At 39.6% G+C, this 16,979-nt stretch overlaps 1 protein-coding gene across 1 annotated transcript in view; it reads right to left on the bottom strand.

Annotated features, from left to right (window-relative positions):
* LAMA3 (laminin subunit alpha 3) overlaps nt 1-16,979 on the bottom strand; it is a 106,824-nt gene that overhangs the window by 21,315 nt on the left and 68,530 nt on the right. The window contains exons 39-49 of the mRNA XM_053962534.1: nt 14,982-15,095; nt 11,138-11,247; nt 8,924-9,004; nt 7,434-7,540; nt 4,707-4,757; nt 4,185-4,336; nt 3,540-3,650; nt 3,329-3,440; nt 2,580-2,747; nt 1,257-1,453; nt 416-532 (exon numbers count right to left, since the gene is read on the bottom strand). Coding sequence (XP_053818509.1) covers nt 416-532; nt 1,257-1,453; nt 2,580-2,747; nt 3,329-3,440; nt 3,540-3,650; nt 4,185-4,336; nt 4,707-4,757; nt 7,434-7,540; nt 8,924-9,004; nt 11,138-11,247; nt 14,982-15,095 — 1,320 coding nt within the window. The remainder of the gene's footprint in view (nt 1-415; nt 533-1,256; nt 1,454-2,579; nt 2,748-3,328; nt 3,441-3,539; nt 3,651-4,184; nt 4,337-4,706; nt 4,758-7,433; nt 7,541-8,923; nt 9,005-11,137; nt 11,248-14,981; nt 15,096-16,979) is intronic.

Below are 16,979 nucleotides of genomic sequence, written 5' to 3'. Positions count from 1 at the left end.
ACTGGAAACAACTGGCAGTCATTACATCATGCTCCCAGACCCATTACATAAAAGCTGAGTCAGAGCAAAGACCCTTCTAGCCTAGTATCTTGCCCCTCTGACAGTGGCTAAAAGCAATTAACCAGAAAGAAATACAAGAGTAGCACAATTGCTTCTGGTACTTCTCACAGATGTTCTCCCAGTTGCTTATGTGGTACTTCTCACAGATGTTCTCCCATATTCTGATACCTGCAGCTCAGTGTCTTCCTCAGACACATCACAGCCCTCAACAAGCTTCTCTTACAGAAACCCGTGCAGGCAGGCAGACTCCTTTTGCATACAGGATGGGCTGTGAGATCCTTTCTTTCTTGACTGGCTCAGATAAGCCTCATCTCCAAGAAGATATTGGGCTTTTTAACCTTCTCTTAAACTTTACCTCTTTGCTCTCTTGCAATAATCCAAGTACACTCTTAGCTTGTGTCAGGGAAGACCGGGCTGAGCTCAGAATATTCAAGACACCATTCTGTTGCACGTTTGTCTCCTCAATCCGTTTCTGAGGAAAAATGAGAAGTTGAACAACTTGTGATTGAGTTAAGAGAAGGGGCAGGAAAAGCCGTATCTTGAAACCAAAATTTAAAAAAATCAAAACAAAACAACAAACCCAAACCTAACTACTTTTTTTTTTTCTTAAATGAGTGTGTTAAACCAGTGATACATTTCAACAAGACCACAATTAAGATAATGTGTCCTGCAGCACACAATTATTCCTTTTACTATTTTACCAGCTCTAAAATTCAAATACTGTTCAGTAATAAAAGCTGTTCTTTGTCCTGATGAGACCTCAGGAGCTTTTCCGTAGAACACTAACCCCAAATAATTTAGCAGTATTGCACCCATTTTTGCTCCCATCTTTCATGGCTGTTAAAGCTAAATACTTTGAAGAACTTACTATGAAAAGTACATCAGCGTCAGGAATTTGGTCTAGAAAAGGAAACAAAAGCACTAGTGGCAGCTGGAAAGAAGTGCTGGGAAGAGACTCTACTTCCCTGCTCCCATCAGAGCTACGTCTTGGTCACACTGTTCTGGTCACACAAAGAGACCGTAAGCAGCAGTACACCACATTTACACCTGTCCACACATCCATCAGAAGATGGAAAGAGACCCTGAAGAAAGTCTAAAGAATTAGTGCTGCTTGGTTTTGTGAGGTCAAAAGCAGCAACCAAAACCATTTCTTATCTTCTGAGGTTCAATATTTTTCTCCTGATCCCCAATATTACCTTAATGTCTTCTAACAGAAATGTATTGTCTTTGTTCAAGCCTTCAGCCTGCTTGATTTGAGCTGTCGCATCATTCAGAGCTTCACGAAGGTCAGTGATTTTGGATTCATATTCATTTAGTGCATCCCTCACAACTTTAATAAGCCCACGATTTTCTTGGTGGTACTTCTGTAGTTCATTCTTAACACGCGCCAGTACTGCAGTATCAGGACCAGAAAGAAAAGTTTTGTTCAGAGAAGAAGGGAGCCAGAACAAACTTTGCTAAAAAGGCCTTGGCATTTAGGATTATGAAGTTGTACTTGTGTGAACTGAGCATCTTCTGCAATGCTAATTTCAGTGCTACTATAGCAAAGATACTATTCAGCATCTCACTGGATCAAATCTGCTCACTAGTTTGCTGCTGCAGACACAGAACACAGATAAATGTTCTCTTAATTAAGTAAGGATGATGCTGATCTGAAAATACAAATTTTCTTTTTTATATGGAAATAGCATAATTTCATCAACAATTTCATCTACAATGTAGACATCTACAACTGTGCTAGTTATCAAAGCCTCTTTTGTAATCAATGGAGAGATACAAGCACATTTAATTTCAAAGAATATAGGAACACAAAAGATGTCAAATTAATCACACCCTTAAGCATGCCCATTTCACTGCTGACAAAATAAGATACAGAAGAATCACTCAGAGGTAGGTATCAATGTTCAAGGTTGATGGAAGTTAACTGTCACTCATATGGGCTTTCACATTCCTCTGCTATGACCCTGGTTAGGGGACAAACCTGCAACTTTTCTTGATGTCTCCACTGTCTGGAATCAAGTTTCTGAATGTCCCAGTCAAACACTTGCAGAGAACACGACAGGGAGTACAACTAGTGTAATTAGAACTCCTGAATCTCCTCATCCTTGTATTACCTGGCTCTTGGACTACTCTAGCAGCTTCTGAAAATCTGTTTTTAAATTAAACATGCAATTCTTCTAAAATAACTCTATGTACCACTGCCTATCTCTAACAATACACAGAAGTATTTAATAGATGTGTTAGGATTGGCTACATCTTTATTTTACTGAGATTGATCTAGTTACAAAAGAAGGATCTACTGGGTTTCTTCCCCAGCTCAACCCATTTTCTTCCATAACACGCTAAAAATGCCTTTAAATCCCCTCCAGAACCACCACTTTCCTGCTGACTAACAACAGCTACAAATCTCAGGGATACACTGCAAAAGGCCGCTCCCTCTACTCCAACCCAATCAATACTTTTTCAGATTTACGACTGATGTTTCTAGAAGGTCAGAAGCTTAGAGAACAAGCACTTACACCGCTGAGCTTCCATCCGCTCCTCCTCTGCCTCAGCTTGAAGCTGGCCAAAGTTGCGGCTCCGCATCTCCGCCATCATGCGCTGAGCTTCGGCCAGTTCTTCAGAGGCATCTCCCAGAGGCAGGTTGTTACCTTCTGCGTTTGTGCCAGCTACCTGTTCCAAGAGCACTGAAAAAAATGCACTGTCAAAGTTAAAAACAGGGTGTGCTTAAGCCTATTCAAAATGCTCAAATGACGGAGCCAACATCTTCTCTCAGATGGATCTGCTTCATTAATGAATTCAGGAATAGGCATGTCTTATTTTTTCCTTAATGAAACAGATCCATTTTCCATTAATTCTATTAAGATGAAAAGTATCCCATGATACACAGAGAGAGCAAGATGGCATTGGCCTTGAAATTTGTCCCAGATGACCAAGTTCACTGCAAAAATTTTAAGCTTCTAACTTTAAAGAGCCCAATATAACCACCCAGAACAAAGTTAGACTTGAGTCAGGATAGTCAAATTTTTTGCTTGAAACGTCTCTATAATGAAGCTTCTCTGTCCCTTTTCACTTCATAGGAAAGGTAGGGTCCTAAACTAACATTATATATTAGATTTCTAATAGGAAGAGTGAATACTACAGCTGTGACTAAATTCTGATTTACAAAGTTGTTTTCTAAGAAAACCTCTTATGTGTACTTAAGAATATTGTAAATAAGCTGTAAAGATGATATAAAACAAAACATGATTTAGAAATTACTTTTTACCTCGTATATTGTTGACCACTATTTGTATTTGTGAAACCAAATCCTTTCCTTTCTGATGAGTTTGGCCAAAATTGTTAAATAATCTCTCAGCTTCTTTGTAGTTAATTTCAGCCTAGAAAGGAAAAAAACCTATTAGATTAAAAGTATCTGGACACAGCATGCTAATACATAGTCAGGAGATATGTACTTTTAAATTGATTTGGTAAGTCACCTTTTCCTGGAGAGCATTAACATCGCGATTTAGTTTAATGAATTCTGTCTCCAACTCATCTACCTTTGAACCTTGATTATGGACAACAGAGCGGTAATTGTTCAATAAGACCTGAAAAGAAAGGAAAAAATTAATCCAATAAATCACCCACTGCACAGCAGACAACAAGCAAAATTTTCCCTGGATTAAATCTTTACCCAAGCTAAATAAAAGCAGAATTACTGATATGAAAACTGAACAATTCCTTCCCAAAACCTGGGGCTTTTATCTGTGAGTACAGCAGCTGCTATTCCAACCAAATAACATTTTTTTAGAATGAATTTTGATAATAGCAAGTGGAATGTTAGAGGTTTTCAGTAAGGCAGAGACATGAAATGCTTGAAAAGGACATAGCTAGAGGGACACCTCAGAGGTATAACTTCCAAGGTGAGCAAGCCTCAGAAAAAGCAGAGATAGTGATTCTGTTTCACAGCATGACATGGAAACCACAGCTACCTGGTGAAACCCCATACCACCAGCATCTGGTATTTGGAATCCAGGGTTGATGCATGGCCTCTTGCAAGTGACAAAATTATGGCAAAGGTTCCTGGGTTCATTGCCTATCCACTTAATCTGAAATCCACTTTTCTGATCCTGTGTGCCTACCTTTAAGTCCTTGATGCGTGTTTCCAGGTCTCTCATCTGCTCCAGAGTGTGGGAACTTGCATGGACATTTTGCAGCTGAGACTTGATGAGCTGAAGCTCGTCACCTATTGTGCTCAAATCCTTCAGCAGTGTAATCACACAGCTGTCACAGGCTGGAGGGAGCAGTGGAAATCAATACATATCGTTGATATTTAACACAGAGAACATTTCACTGAACACATTTGGTGGAAAAGCTTTCAAACTTGTCACCTGGTGCTGCCAGAAGAACAAAGGCAACAACAAAGCCCGCAGCATCAAGGAAAGCGACTTAAGCCAGAAGTAAGGAGGAGGTTCCATTTACACCTGACTAGACAAGCACCTCTTTAATAATTTTTCCAAGTATCTGGTTGAATGTTTGCTTTTAAAACATTCATTACAGGATATCTCAGTCCTTTTTAAACTATGTCACCCTTAAAAGAGTTAGCAGTTTGTATTCAGAGCCAGCTGAAAGTAATCCAAGTGCAGTTCTATTTTATCACTTACAGTCACAATCTTCATTGGGATCCACATCTTTTGGTTCATTATTGAAACATTCTGAAATCACAAGAATGGCATTAGTAACCAAAGTCTCCTTATGGAAATACTACTGCATTTTTTTCCCTCACTTTTCATGTTTGGCAGCCATTAAAACACGATGCTGCCCTTTTATAAATCCATACCCACTGTGAATGAGCTGAAATGCTTAGATGGCTTGAGCATGCTCAGAACATTCAACTCCCACTAATGCCTTGATGAAAGCAACACCTTTTCCATCCCTCAAAGGAAACCTACTGTAATCCTACAATATATGCTACTTGGATAGGAGCAGGAGACCCTCTCACACCAAGTGTGCCAAATGTATTGCTAGAATTTGCCTAGAACAACACCACCAGGATTGGAGACAAGATTATATTGTTAAAGCACTTTACCCAGGACATAGGTTCAAACCCCTTTATCTACTTCAGCATCCAGGTTCAAACCACAGGTTCTGATTCCCCAAGGAATGTCTTACCCACAAGGAACGGAGAAATATTTATGGCCTTCCTTCATGCCTGTCACAGCTTGCAAGATTAAGGTATTAATCAAGCTTGAGAGAAATCCACAGTGTGTGTGCATGGATGGAGGCAGTGTATATAAGACAAGGCAAGCACCTTGGACCAGAGATGCAGGTCATATGTGACAAACATTGCCCTCAGACTTTCCAACAAGCCTACACAGCTGACTTCCTGTCCAATGCACTCTTCTGTTAGGTTTTTACAAACCCTGTTATAAGAAGCTTAACAATCTCCAGGTGCATGTGGAGTAACATCCTAGGATACTAACTTCTAGGATGCAGGAGAGGAACTGGCTCCTAAAAATGCCATCATATAGGACAGGAATCTCCCCATCTTGATGCCCAAGCTCCTTTTACAGGTTTGGTCCCACCGCCAAGCTCTCATCTCCTCTTGAAAATGAAAAGGGCCATGCATATTGGTCAAAGATTGAACCTGCTGATCTTGAAAGTATTTTCCAACCGTAATGATTCTATGCCTTTTACTCTCTGGGAAAAGGATGCACTCAGTATAGGCTGCCACTGTCAAGAGTACTCAACAGCTTGCAACTTGTGAGAGGATACAGTGATAAAATTGGACCTGAACTTTACCAGCAGCATGAAACAGCCTGGAACAAACTGCCTAGCTGTGCCATTTCCTTTGGCACTTGCACTTTAAGTCATCGGGAAGTTAAATGGGATTGGTAGTGATCAGTGCTGCCAAAGGGAGACAAATCATAAATAATATATTTTTAAGAGAATGAAAGAAATCCCTCCAAAATGCAAACATCTGCGCAGTTCTGTTGTTGTATAGTTCAGCTAACAGCAGGCACATTTCAGCTGTCACTGTGAAGTACCAATTAAATAAAACTATTATTACAGCTTGTGCACCAACAACATCAGCCAAGAAATGGTGACGTGCTGGCCAAGCGCCGAACATCACGCAAAAGGAACCTGCTAGAACATGATCACAAGAGGGACTTATTCCTAATGCAGAGAAAGAGACAGATGATCAGGAGGTGTAGTTGGAGGAAAACAAACTGGCTTGTTGAATTTTGCCCTATGGATTAGTTTGTCCTAGCAAACTGCTGCTTCAAAACAGAAAGGAATGATAAAACATCAAATACTGCTTGGATGTGTTCCATACAAGGTATAATAGAGATGTATTACTTCAATGATGAAATATGAAATGAGAACAAGCTATTGAAAAATTGCACCAGCTGCCAACAGCAGTTCACATCACCTGCTGTTTTTCTGATTTCTGTGGCCAAGGAAAGACAATGGTCTCCTTGCAGTTACCAGACTAGACTGCGGGATGAACAGCACTGCAGAGAAACAAAGAGGATAGAAATATTTGGAGTTACTAGTTGGAAACTTCACTAACATATGAGGAAGAAAATCTGTCTACAGGGAAGGAAAAGTGAAATGTTATTGGTGAATGAAAATATGGGAGAATCAAGGACATTTCAGGAACAGTGGCCGCTGTGTTTCTGAATATAAAGGAGTATCCCAAGGGACTGAGGTGAATCAAGGTAAAGACACTCTGAGGAATGTAAGATCAGGCCCTTTACTTCAGAATTCTAATAGATAAAGCAAATATATGCTCATGGCATTATGTAAGAGCTTACCAGTAGTGAAGTACATGTGTGACTGATTCTGGGAAATTATGGATGTTTTAGCTAGAAGAGCAGTGTAGCAGGATTTATAAAAGAGCCTCCTGAGTCAGGTTCTAACTTCCACTGCAAATGCAGACAGCTTGGATACCTAAGACGGCAGTGCCTAAGGCAGACTCTGAAGATTTCACTAAACTGTGCCAAATACATTTTAAAAAGGCATTTTGAGGATGCTCAGTTTCCTAAATCCATAACACAGACTGGCAGGATATGATTTAAATCCGTCAGCAAAGGAACCATGGTATATTTAAACACAGCCATGAAACCAAACCAAAATAAAGTCAGCAGTATTTATGAAGGAAAATACGGGACAAAACTGTTTAGATGATTCAGGGACAGCCCTTCTATTATCGTGGTGTTGTGTTTTTGGGAAATCTTACATTTTGTAAAAAATTATCTATATTTCTTGTAAGTCTAGATCTTTCTTTCAGTTCAGCTTATCCAAGTACCTTCCTTCTTTGCTTCCCAAAGAGAAAACAATGCTCCCTTCCATTCAGAACAATGCTCTATTCACAGGCCCTCACGTACCTCCAGTCAGGTGGTCACAGCTAGCCAGCTGTCCATTATTATTACAGTTACATTTCTGACAGAAGCCTCCATATTTTTGTGGATTTCCAAAATATCCAGGAGCACAGCTAGATAAAGAGATACAAGTAATTTTTATTAAATTATTAAATAGTTGAAGCTAATTTTGTGAAATATATTTTCCCTTGAGATAAAAGCCCAGTTGTTCACCTGAAGAAACTTCCAAGAACTTTTGATTTCATGTCTTGACTTAGACAGAAAGAATATATTTTTGGTTTACAGTATCCTCTGCACTATGCTAAAAATATCTTTGTGAGTGCTAAAGAATTTTTTTCTAAAAATAAAAGAACTCCCACAGTGCTCTTGCAGGAATAATTCACTTAATCTGACAAGAATTTGACAAGGCTTAACCAAGCAAACCATACTATTCTGGCCTGTGATCCCACCAGAAAACACGTACTGAGGGGGATCACACTGCATGCACAGCTGAGATTTCAAACAGCAACAGCACTGAATGACATCATCACTCTTCTGCTTCATGACACCCTCTCTTGCCTCCTGCCAGCAAAGCAGTCTGTGTGACTGATTTCTATATATTTTAAAGGTAAAATATATTGTTCAGACGGGATACCTAACATTCCTAGAAGTCACTCTGTGGTAAGACCTATAGGGGTGATAATGCAGGATCAAAGGGCCATGATGAGCAGCTGAGGTACAGCTATACCTGGAAGAGAAAATACCTATAACCCACAGATTAGACAGGGTTAAAGGCACCAGGCTTGGAGGACAAGACCACGTCCTACTGCAGGTCCAGTCTTCAGATGTGACATCATGACTTATTAGCTTCAAATTTCTGAACCAGACAACACCACTCCATTACACTTCAGTTCTCTCTGGATTTGAAACTGAGTGAAATTGGTTCCCCTGCCTGCCTGAAACTGCCATGCTGTTCCTCTGTTGCTTTGCCAGACTGCTGCAATGTTCCAGCAAGAGATGGCTTCACACACTGGTGTGTGTAAGCTCCAACTGTGGAGCACACCAGGATGATTTGGGATGAAGGGTATGGTGCTAAATGTTACATGGCTGCTGTTTGATAAGACCGTTGAGGCACCATCGTATACACTGGAGGAAAGGGGAAATTGTTTTTAACTTGAAAAGGGGCGAAACAAGAGGGAGTCATTATTACCAGAGTGCAGGATGAGGCAAGGCATAGGGCACTTCAGCAAAGAGGCAGACACCTCTTTTCAGTAAAAATGGTGCAGTCAGTCCGTGGAGAATTGCTAACATTTCCCCAGGGAGCATTGGGTTTGTGACTGGAATTACACCATGGCACCACTCTTCAGCAGCTCTTCATGTAAATAGCTACTCCTTATGGACATGCATACTGTGCATAGGTGCATGTCCCTATGTCCACATGTGTCTGTCCCAATACAGGCATCCCTCCTTTTATCATGTCTCTCAAAACTCTTGGTTTTGAGAAACAGGCTACTCACCGTTCGCAACGAGCTCCAGTGTAGCCTTCTTTGCAGAGACACTGGATTTCTTCACCATTTGCCACACAGCCAGCTGCAAATCTTTGAGAAGAAGCAAAAATATTATTGTGAGCACATGATCAAATAGGTTTTACACTCTAGAGGTTCAGTTTAATGACTTTCAGATTGAAAAGTTTTTACATCACCAAATTACTTCTCAGCTAATTTAATTGCCTCTAGATAATCTACCGTGACTAATTCTTTGAAGTTTCATATTTTTTGTGCAAATCATTTCCTTAGACTCAAAAAATTGTAATTTCCTGGCCCTATAGACTGAGTATAATAGTTCACTACCCAAAGGAATTCCTAAAATAAACCTTAATAGTGATGTCATAAAACAAGTCTGGGTAGATATTTTATCTTAGTAGGCAAGAATCAATAGCCTGTGCTAGACAACATTTCCTCATGTTTGTACATTTCCTTTCCTTTCCTTTCCTTTCCTTTCCTTTCCTTTCCTTTCCTTTCCTTTCCTTTCCTTTCCTTTCCTTTCCTTTCCTTTCCTTTCCTTTCCTTTCCTTTCCTTTCCTTTCCTTTCCTTTCCTTTCCTTTCCTTTCCTTTCCTTTCCTTTCCTTTCCTTTCCTTTCCTTTCCTTTCCTTTCCTTTCCTTTCCTTTCCTTTCCTTTCCTTTCCTTTCCTTTCCTTTCCTTTCCTTTCCTTTCCTTTCCTTTCCTTTCCTTTCCTTTCCTTTCCTTTCCTTTCCTTTCCTTTCCTTTCCTTTCCTTTCCTTTCCTTTCCTTTCCTTTCCTTTCCTTTCCTTTCCTTTCCTTTTTCTTTGGATGAGAACATTAAAGGATATTTTTTATGTAGCTGATGTTGTTTAGGGGTTTTTTAACCAAGGCAAAGTAGAGTTGTGCACAGTTTTTGGGATCCCAAGAATCTGGTTAACAAAATGAACTTTTATCTCTGCTCTTTCAAGGAGATTTGTCTAGATTCAAAGTTCAGTGTTTGTGAAGGAGAAGGCAGGAGGTGAAGCAGAGCGATGTTTGCTATTTTTATTTTTTCATCTATGAACAATTGGATAAAGCAAGTCTGTGTATCAGACAGAGGTCTGCACTAAGAACTACTGGAATTTGACTAGATGGAAAATTGTCAACTCCAGTAATGCCAGGTGGGGAGCATTTCCTATGTCAAGAATGATATTCGCCACCCTAATCTGCAGTTATGAATCTGCAAAGGTTTATGGTCTCCCTAGATAATTCAGAACTCTGAAAGCAAATGATGACTAAAAACATGTTCAGTCAGCCTTAGGCAAGCACCTGCAGAAGAGGCTGTCAAAACCAGATCTATCAGAGAGTTCTCTGATAAATGATAAGCCTGTCTATTGTCTGATGGTGTAAATCTCTTACTTAAGGTTACGTGGTGTGTGCCAATGCACCTGGCAAATACCATGTAGCGCCTTTAGCAATTTATAGCTTAGGGTTTGTTTGGTTTTTTTTAAATTTGATTTTATTTACCATGGTTTAGAAGTGACCGATGATGACAATCTGGCTAAACATACCATGCATTTAAAATGCAATTAACTGCCCAGTTTTAAGAGCCTGGCAACCTTATTAGATACAAGTAAGTTTCATTTTTTCACTTTTCATCTCAGTATGTTTGCACTTCAAACATAACTTTGACAGGAAAAGCAATCATACTCTTTTAGAGTTCTAGATATGTACTTAATACTTTAAATGCTTTTATATTATTTTTGCATCCTAACAATTTTTTCTGCATTCCTATAAAAGGCTTGTTTCACTGTTTTCTCTTATCTCCTAGCCAGATTAATGGTGCTAAACATCTTTCATTCCAGTAAAAAAGAAGGATTCTGGATATGCCCAGTAAGGGAAAAGACCTCATTGTATATTTCTCACTATGAAGGAAGTAATGGTAGTTTTGGAAAAAAGCCCACTTTTACTGTCTGGGGCTCCCCAAGGCTATGAGCATGTGCCTCTGAAGTTCAGGGTCTGAATGAGAATTGGAAACTCAGCTTATTAAAAAAGGCAATGCTGTGAGACAGACCACCAAGCTCTCAATATGAGAACGGAGAAGAAGATAATTATATTCCTATGGTAGAAGAGTTTGGATTTTGGGATTTTTTTTTTCTCTCTCCCTCTTCTTCTTTTTTTTTTTTTTTTTTTTCCTTTTTCTTCTTCCCTCCGCTGCTTGATTCTTCTTACAAGCTTTTACTGTACCTGTTTGTATATGGGCAAGGGCATTCCCGGCAGGAACCTTGAGTGGCATCTCCAAAATAACCATCTTTACAGTGTTCACATTTCTCCCCAGCAGTATTATACTGGCAGTCCTTGGAAAGGAAACAAGCAAGACATTTAGCAGTGCTTTATCACTCAATATGGCTTTACTATTATTTTTTAAAAATACAGTCTATTTACTCAGAGAATATGTTCTTTTTCTTCCATATAATCAAGCATTTATTGCCAAACTGCCTTCACAACCAGGATAGAACAGTTTCAGTCCATTTTCTAACTGTAGAAAGCACAATTTCCTCCCTCTTGTGGAAAAGCAACAGATAAAAAAGTTGAATTTAAAAGTTGAAATTAAACATAAAATAAGTTGAAATGAAACGTATTTTAAAAGAAACTCAACCAGATGCATAGTTAGTAAAGGAGCATTCCATTAATGCTCTCTCTCTGTCTTCATATTACAATTGAAAGTCACTACATTTATATAAAACTTTAAATTTTTCATCTTAACACTACTTAGAAGACAGATACAATCTAAAAGCATGCAATTGACTCCAAGTACATTTCTTTAAAAATCTCATTAAATAAATACAAAAATTGTTTCTCTTAGTAGATTCAGACCAGAATTGAATTTCATGTAGTTTCTCCAGTGTATGTGTTACTTGTATTTTTCTGTAGTAACCGGAATAAATAATAGAAAGCAAATGCTAAGTATACAATTGAAACTGATGCAGCTGAGCCCCTTTTCTCATGATAAAATTGTTGGGAATTGTATCTTAGTTTAGAAACATTCTTAATTCTAGTGCTGTCTAATTGTCAGCACTAGAATAAGGAACAGAATAAGGAAGTTGTCTTTGCATTACCTAAAGTGTTGCTAATTTAAAATAGAAGTTGTTCAAATACATAAGCAGCATAAAAATACATAAGCAGCCATAAGAAAAATATTGAATGACTAACAGTCGAGAGGCATTCACACTCCAAAGTTCTACAACTGTTTGTCTTCTGTGCAACAGACTGATCAAATATCCCACAGAGCTGAAGGCTTACTAACAGAGCAAAAGATGGAAAAAAGAAAGCAGGAAAACAGCTGGAAGCAGTCACTGAGCAAACTCTGCTTCCATTTCAGGGACCTCGATGGCTCAGGGCTATGTTTGAAGACCCTGCTACCATGACTGGTGGAAGAGGGGTGTTTTTCCCTGCAAATGAGAAATAGCTCTGTCTCTCCCATCTCCTCTAAAACTCCAATCTCCTTCACATTTCTTCACACCAGATTCCCTCAACTATGAGCTCTTCCCTTAGGTGGTAACCCCTAATTTGATTTCATTTTGGTTAAAGAACTATATCTGTGGCTCATTGATAAAAAGTTCTGGTTCTGGGAAAGAACAGGAGAAGCTCCAATTCCCATATGAGCCATTTGACATGAAGTTAAACACCAAGTATCACAAAGGCACTATATATGCAAAAGAAACCATTTTAAAATGTGGCTTCTATAAAAGCTGGTGCATATGTTCCTGCAAAAGCCTAATGGAAAATTCAGACTATTTCTGAAAAATTACTGTCAATTTTCATAATCCTGAATAATAAATTCAACTGCAGAAAGAGTAAAAGAGATGTTTTTAAAATATGTGTGCTGGTTTCATCTTAGAGCAACCTCCTCCCACAAGTTTATCTCCTGGCTTTTTGTTTTGCTCACTCTGTCTATAGAAACTGAAGCAATTCTGTAATTGCGAAGAAAAGTATCAGCTGTTTCACATATAAACCACCCTGAACGCGCCATGCTGCTCCTCTAGCTACATGGCATATAGAAGTTGAAGCTCCCTAAGCACAGTGCAATGAAGCCAGAGCAGCAACTCCCTCATGGGTCTTCCTTCAAGTTTTACAGGGTCAGAGATACCCCTGGAATCACAGCATCTCCAAACCATCAAGTATGGCAAACCCTAAAGGAAAACTTCCAGCTGACTCCATATGCACCCATATGGTACCAGGCAGTTGGAGCAGTGTGTCAGGGCCACAGCAGAGCCACTGAGGTCACGCCAAACACGTGGGGCTCCGTGACATGAAGCAACACGCCATGGGATAAACAAGTCTCGGCACCATGCTGCTGCTGAGGGAATGTGCCTTCCAGGAGAAAGGGCAGGGACCACGAGGACACAAAGCCTGATTAATGGCAAAGAAATGCTTTTTCCCTTCACATGAGAACCAAGGTCTTCATTCTTCTCCACCTCCCCCTGCCCTCCATTGTTCCCCTCTTCCAGCAGCACTCCTCTCCTTCCAGCAGCATGCAGCAGTGGGAGAGCGACTGCCTGAGCCAGGGAGGGCTGTGCTGCTGCACAGGGGAAGGAGCCAGCCTGGGCTTAGCCTCCCTCACAAATCCACCTCTGGAGGTGGTCACTGGAAGGACACTGACAAATGCAGGTACTCAGGTCTGGGGCTCCAAGTGAGGAGCAGGAAGCCAAGTGAACAAGCTTTGCACTTTGGATGTGGAACTTGATGGCTCCACAGTGGGAAGCCTCCTTATCTTCTTTGCATCATGTCAAGTTTTTGTCCCATGGCTCCTCTACAGAGAGACAAACTTGCTCTTGGTTGGGCAGAAGTTCATGATGGATATAAAGGCCCTCAGGGCTTTCATTTTTCACCACATTATTCTGGATGACTTTGCCTGCCTGGGACCAAGGGCTCATTTAGCTCTATCTATCTGAAAGTTAATCCAGCTGTGAGAAGGACGGGATAAAGAAAAACCTAGATCACATACTTCATGAGGTGAAAGTAAAATTTGCCTTCATAATTCTAATCTGAAGTGAAACTTCTTGATATTTCTTGCTGTGCAGCAGCACTTTCCTGTCACGGCCTGCCCTGCCCCTCCAAAGCAGCAGCCTGTAAGTCATCTCCCAGAATGTGCTGATTTGGTTTATAGTTTCCATTAAAGCAACATGGTTGGTTGAAACAAAGCCGGGGAGAATGACATAACATGCAGGAATGCACCGCAGGCAGAATGGATGCACTGTGAAGAAGGAAGAAGTAACAGAAAAGACAGGCCAGGAAAGATGTTGGAAAGGTTCTCGTTTGCACAGTAAATGAAAAATTAGTAAAATATTTTGAAGGGGGAATTTTTCAGGACAAACTATTCACAGAAGCATCATGGATATCCACTGGAGAAGCACAGTCAGCCAAGTGTCACACTTCCATTGCTGAGGGCTGATCCAGTCCCATGGGGCTGCTTTGGGTTTAATATAGAGTAGCAGGGAGCAAAATCTACCCCATCACAGCTTCTGTAACAGCTGAAATCTTCTAGTTAATCTAACTTCTATTACTTTCATTTAATCTTATTTAATTCCATATTTTTAACCCATCTAGCTGTAGACTGTGATTAGTGGAGATGCACTGAAGCTGATTAAACAAGATTCTGCAAAGCCCTATGCTATACATGAATGTGCTGTTTGTCATCGTTATACAAACGCATCCTCTTACATTTTTATAAAGCTCAAGACTGCATATGCCAGGATAAGACCCAGGTTTGTTATAAATGACTACAAATGTTTCCTTATGTACAAGCTTGGTGACTTTTGTAACCAGGTGCTAACAAAAATTACAGGTGAAAGAAAGAAATTAAGACAAGGACACAAATTATTCCAATCAACCACAGTTACATTAAATGTACATTTAAGTGTACACATCTTATGCTCACTAACAATATAAAATTTAGAGAATGAGACATAAAAGGATTATTCTTCGTTGCTTGGAATTTAATAATACTGTATGGTCCATAATGTACTAAGATAAATGTTTTTTCCTCCTTTTCTTCCCATTAATTTACTGAATGGTACTAATTACTTACAATACATGTTCCAGTACCATCTTGACATCTATTTGAATTTCCATTGCAGTTGCAGGGCACACAGCGTCCAGCAAATATTCCTTTGTTCTCACGATAAAATCCAATGCTGCACTCCTGGACATCAAGAAGAAAGAAAAAAAATTGGTGAGCATTGGTAGAAAGTTTTACATGTTACAGGAAGTGTATTTTGAAAATGTTTTCCATTTCCTAGGAGTAGTGAAGGCGTGAATTTCCTTTCAAGCTCTCCTAAGCTCATAATGTTGTTTAAGTTTTTAAATGCAGCAAATAGCAATTAATGGAGATGAAGAAGTTTCATCTGAACCCTGTGCTTTAGACACTTTGACAGTGATGATTTAACAATTTTGACTCTTAGAGAAAAAAAAAAAACCTTAGAGAAAAACACATTTCCTGTGGCTACATACAAAGGTGTAGAATATGATTTCTAAACCACAGAAAAATGCTTGAGTATGAGAACACTGTAGTGTGAATCTAAAGAAGAGCACCTGGAAATCTCACCACTAATTAGTGGTTATATCTTGATAATAATTTCACTAGAGTGTATTCCTTGGAAACAATTCTGGATACCTTTTACATATATTCATCATGACTTCCACAATTTAGTCTACCAAGAGCTAAAGCCACACCTAGACATAGCTAGGTGATGTAACAAAACATACAGTGGTCTAGTTTCTAAGTACAGGCTTGCCCTGGAGACTGGAGAAGCATGAGAAGAATGTTCCAGCTATTGAGGGCACAGGAGCAGGAGCACAGCCTGTCAGACCACAGCTGGATTTAAACAAGGAGCTGAACCAGAGGGACATTCTGAATGAAGAAAGAGACATCAAGTTTGCTTGCCTACAGCAGGGAGGTAGTAACTAATATGTTAAAACCAGGCTCTTGCTTGGCATGAGCAGGGAAATGAAGCCCTTCTTCATACAGATCAAGAATTCACACCCATCTTCTCCTGGAATACTCTAGGCACACCAACCACACTAAAAATGACTGGACATCAGTCTGTCCTTCCTATTCTGTAGCTCTTTTCCCCTAGGAACTAATCTGGTGTTGTGCAAGGAAGATCAAAGGCTTACAGAAGCGGGGAGAAAGCCGTGCTCCCCACGAAGCCAGCACCTCCCAGGTTCCTGCCTCCAGCAATGTTCTTGTGAGCTGCACCTATGCCTTGCCTCTGCCTCACGGGCAGGGGCTGGTCCCAGCAACACACAGAAAACAAGTGATAGTTGAACTCTAAAGCCATAAATCTTTCCTCATAGTAAGTACACCACCAAGACTGATGGAACCAATCTGAAGAGCAAATGGTCTGTGGGACTGTCACAAATCACATTCCAGTGGCTGGAGGCATAAGCATTTATGCAGAGGCAGGATTAACCAGAGAATTTTTCAATGATAGAACTACCACAGGGGAAAAAAATAGTCATCTCTCACAAAGCAGATTCCAAAAGGAGTATCGAATTACTGCTGTTGAAACAACAATCACTACTGGCACCTTTGCCTTTTCTACATGTAGGATAATTGAGAAAAAAAAAAAAAAGAAGCATGCAAAATACTAATACCATCAACAGCTTTGAATACTGACTTCAGTGTGAGCAAGGACTAAATTTAGAATAGAGAGTTGAAGTTTTTTAGACACTTTTTTTAAAGGGTGAATATTTTCACTGAACAACAGGGAGTCAATATGCACAGCTTCGGAAGAAACCAGGGCCTGAAATACATTAAACAGCATGACTAAGTAAAATATATGATCTAACACATATACATTTTATTTACTTAAAGTCTCTTTTTGGAGAGAAAAATAAATCAGGCATTTAAAAAATACATCTAATTGCATTTGGGAAAAAATCTGTACAGTCTTTTGTTTTTCTATTTATGCTGTCTTTAAAATGACACATTTGGAGTACGTGGGCACTTTGTTTTTGAAGCAGCATTTGTGATTCCACACAAATGATAAATTGATTCCACATGAAGATAAAGCTCCAGGCACTT

Source organism: Vidua chalybeata, chromosome 1 (genome assembly GCF_026979565.1).
Source record: "Vidua chalybeata isolate OUT-0048 chromosome 1, bVidCha1 merged haplotype, whole genome shotgun sequence".
Classification (NCBI taxonomy): Eukaryota; Metazoa; Chordata; class Aves; order Passeriformes; family Viduidae; genus Vidua; species Vidua chalybeata.
This window is presented reverse-complemented; position numbering and strand designations above follow the sequence as displayed.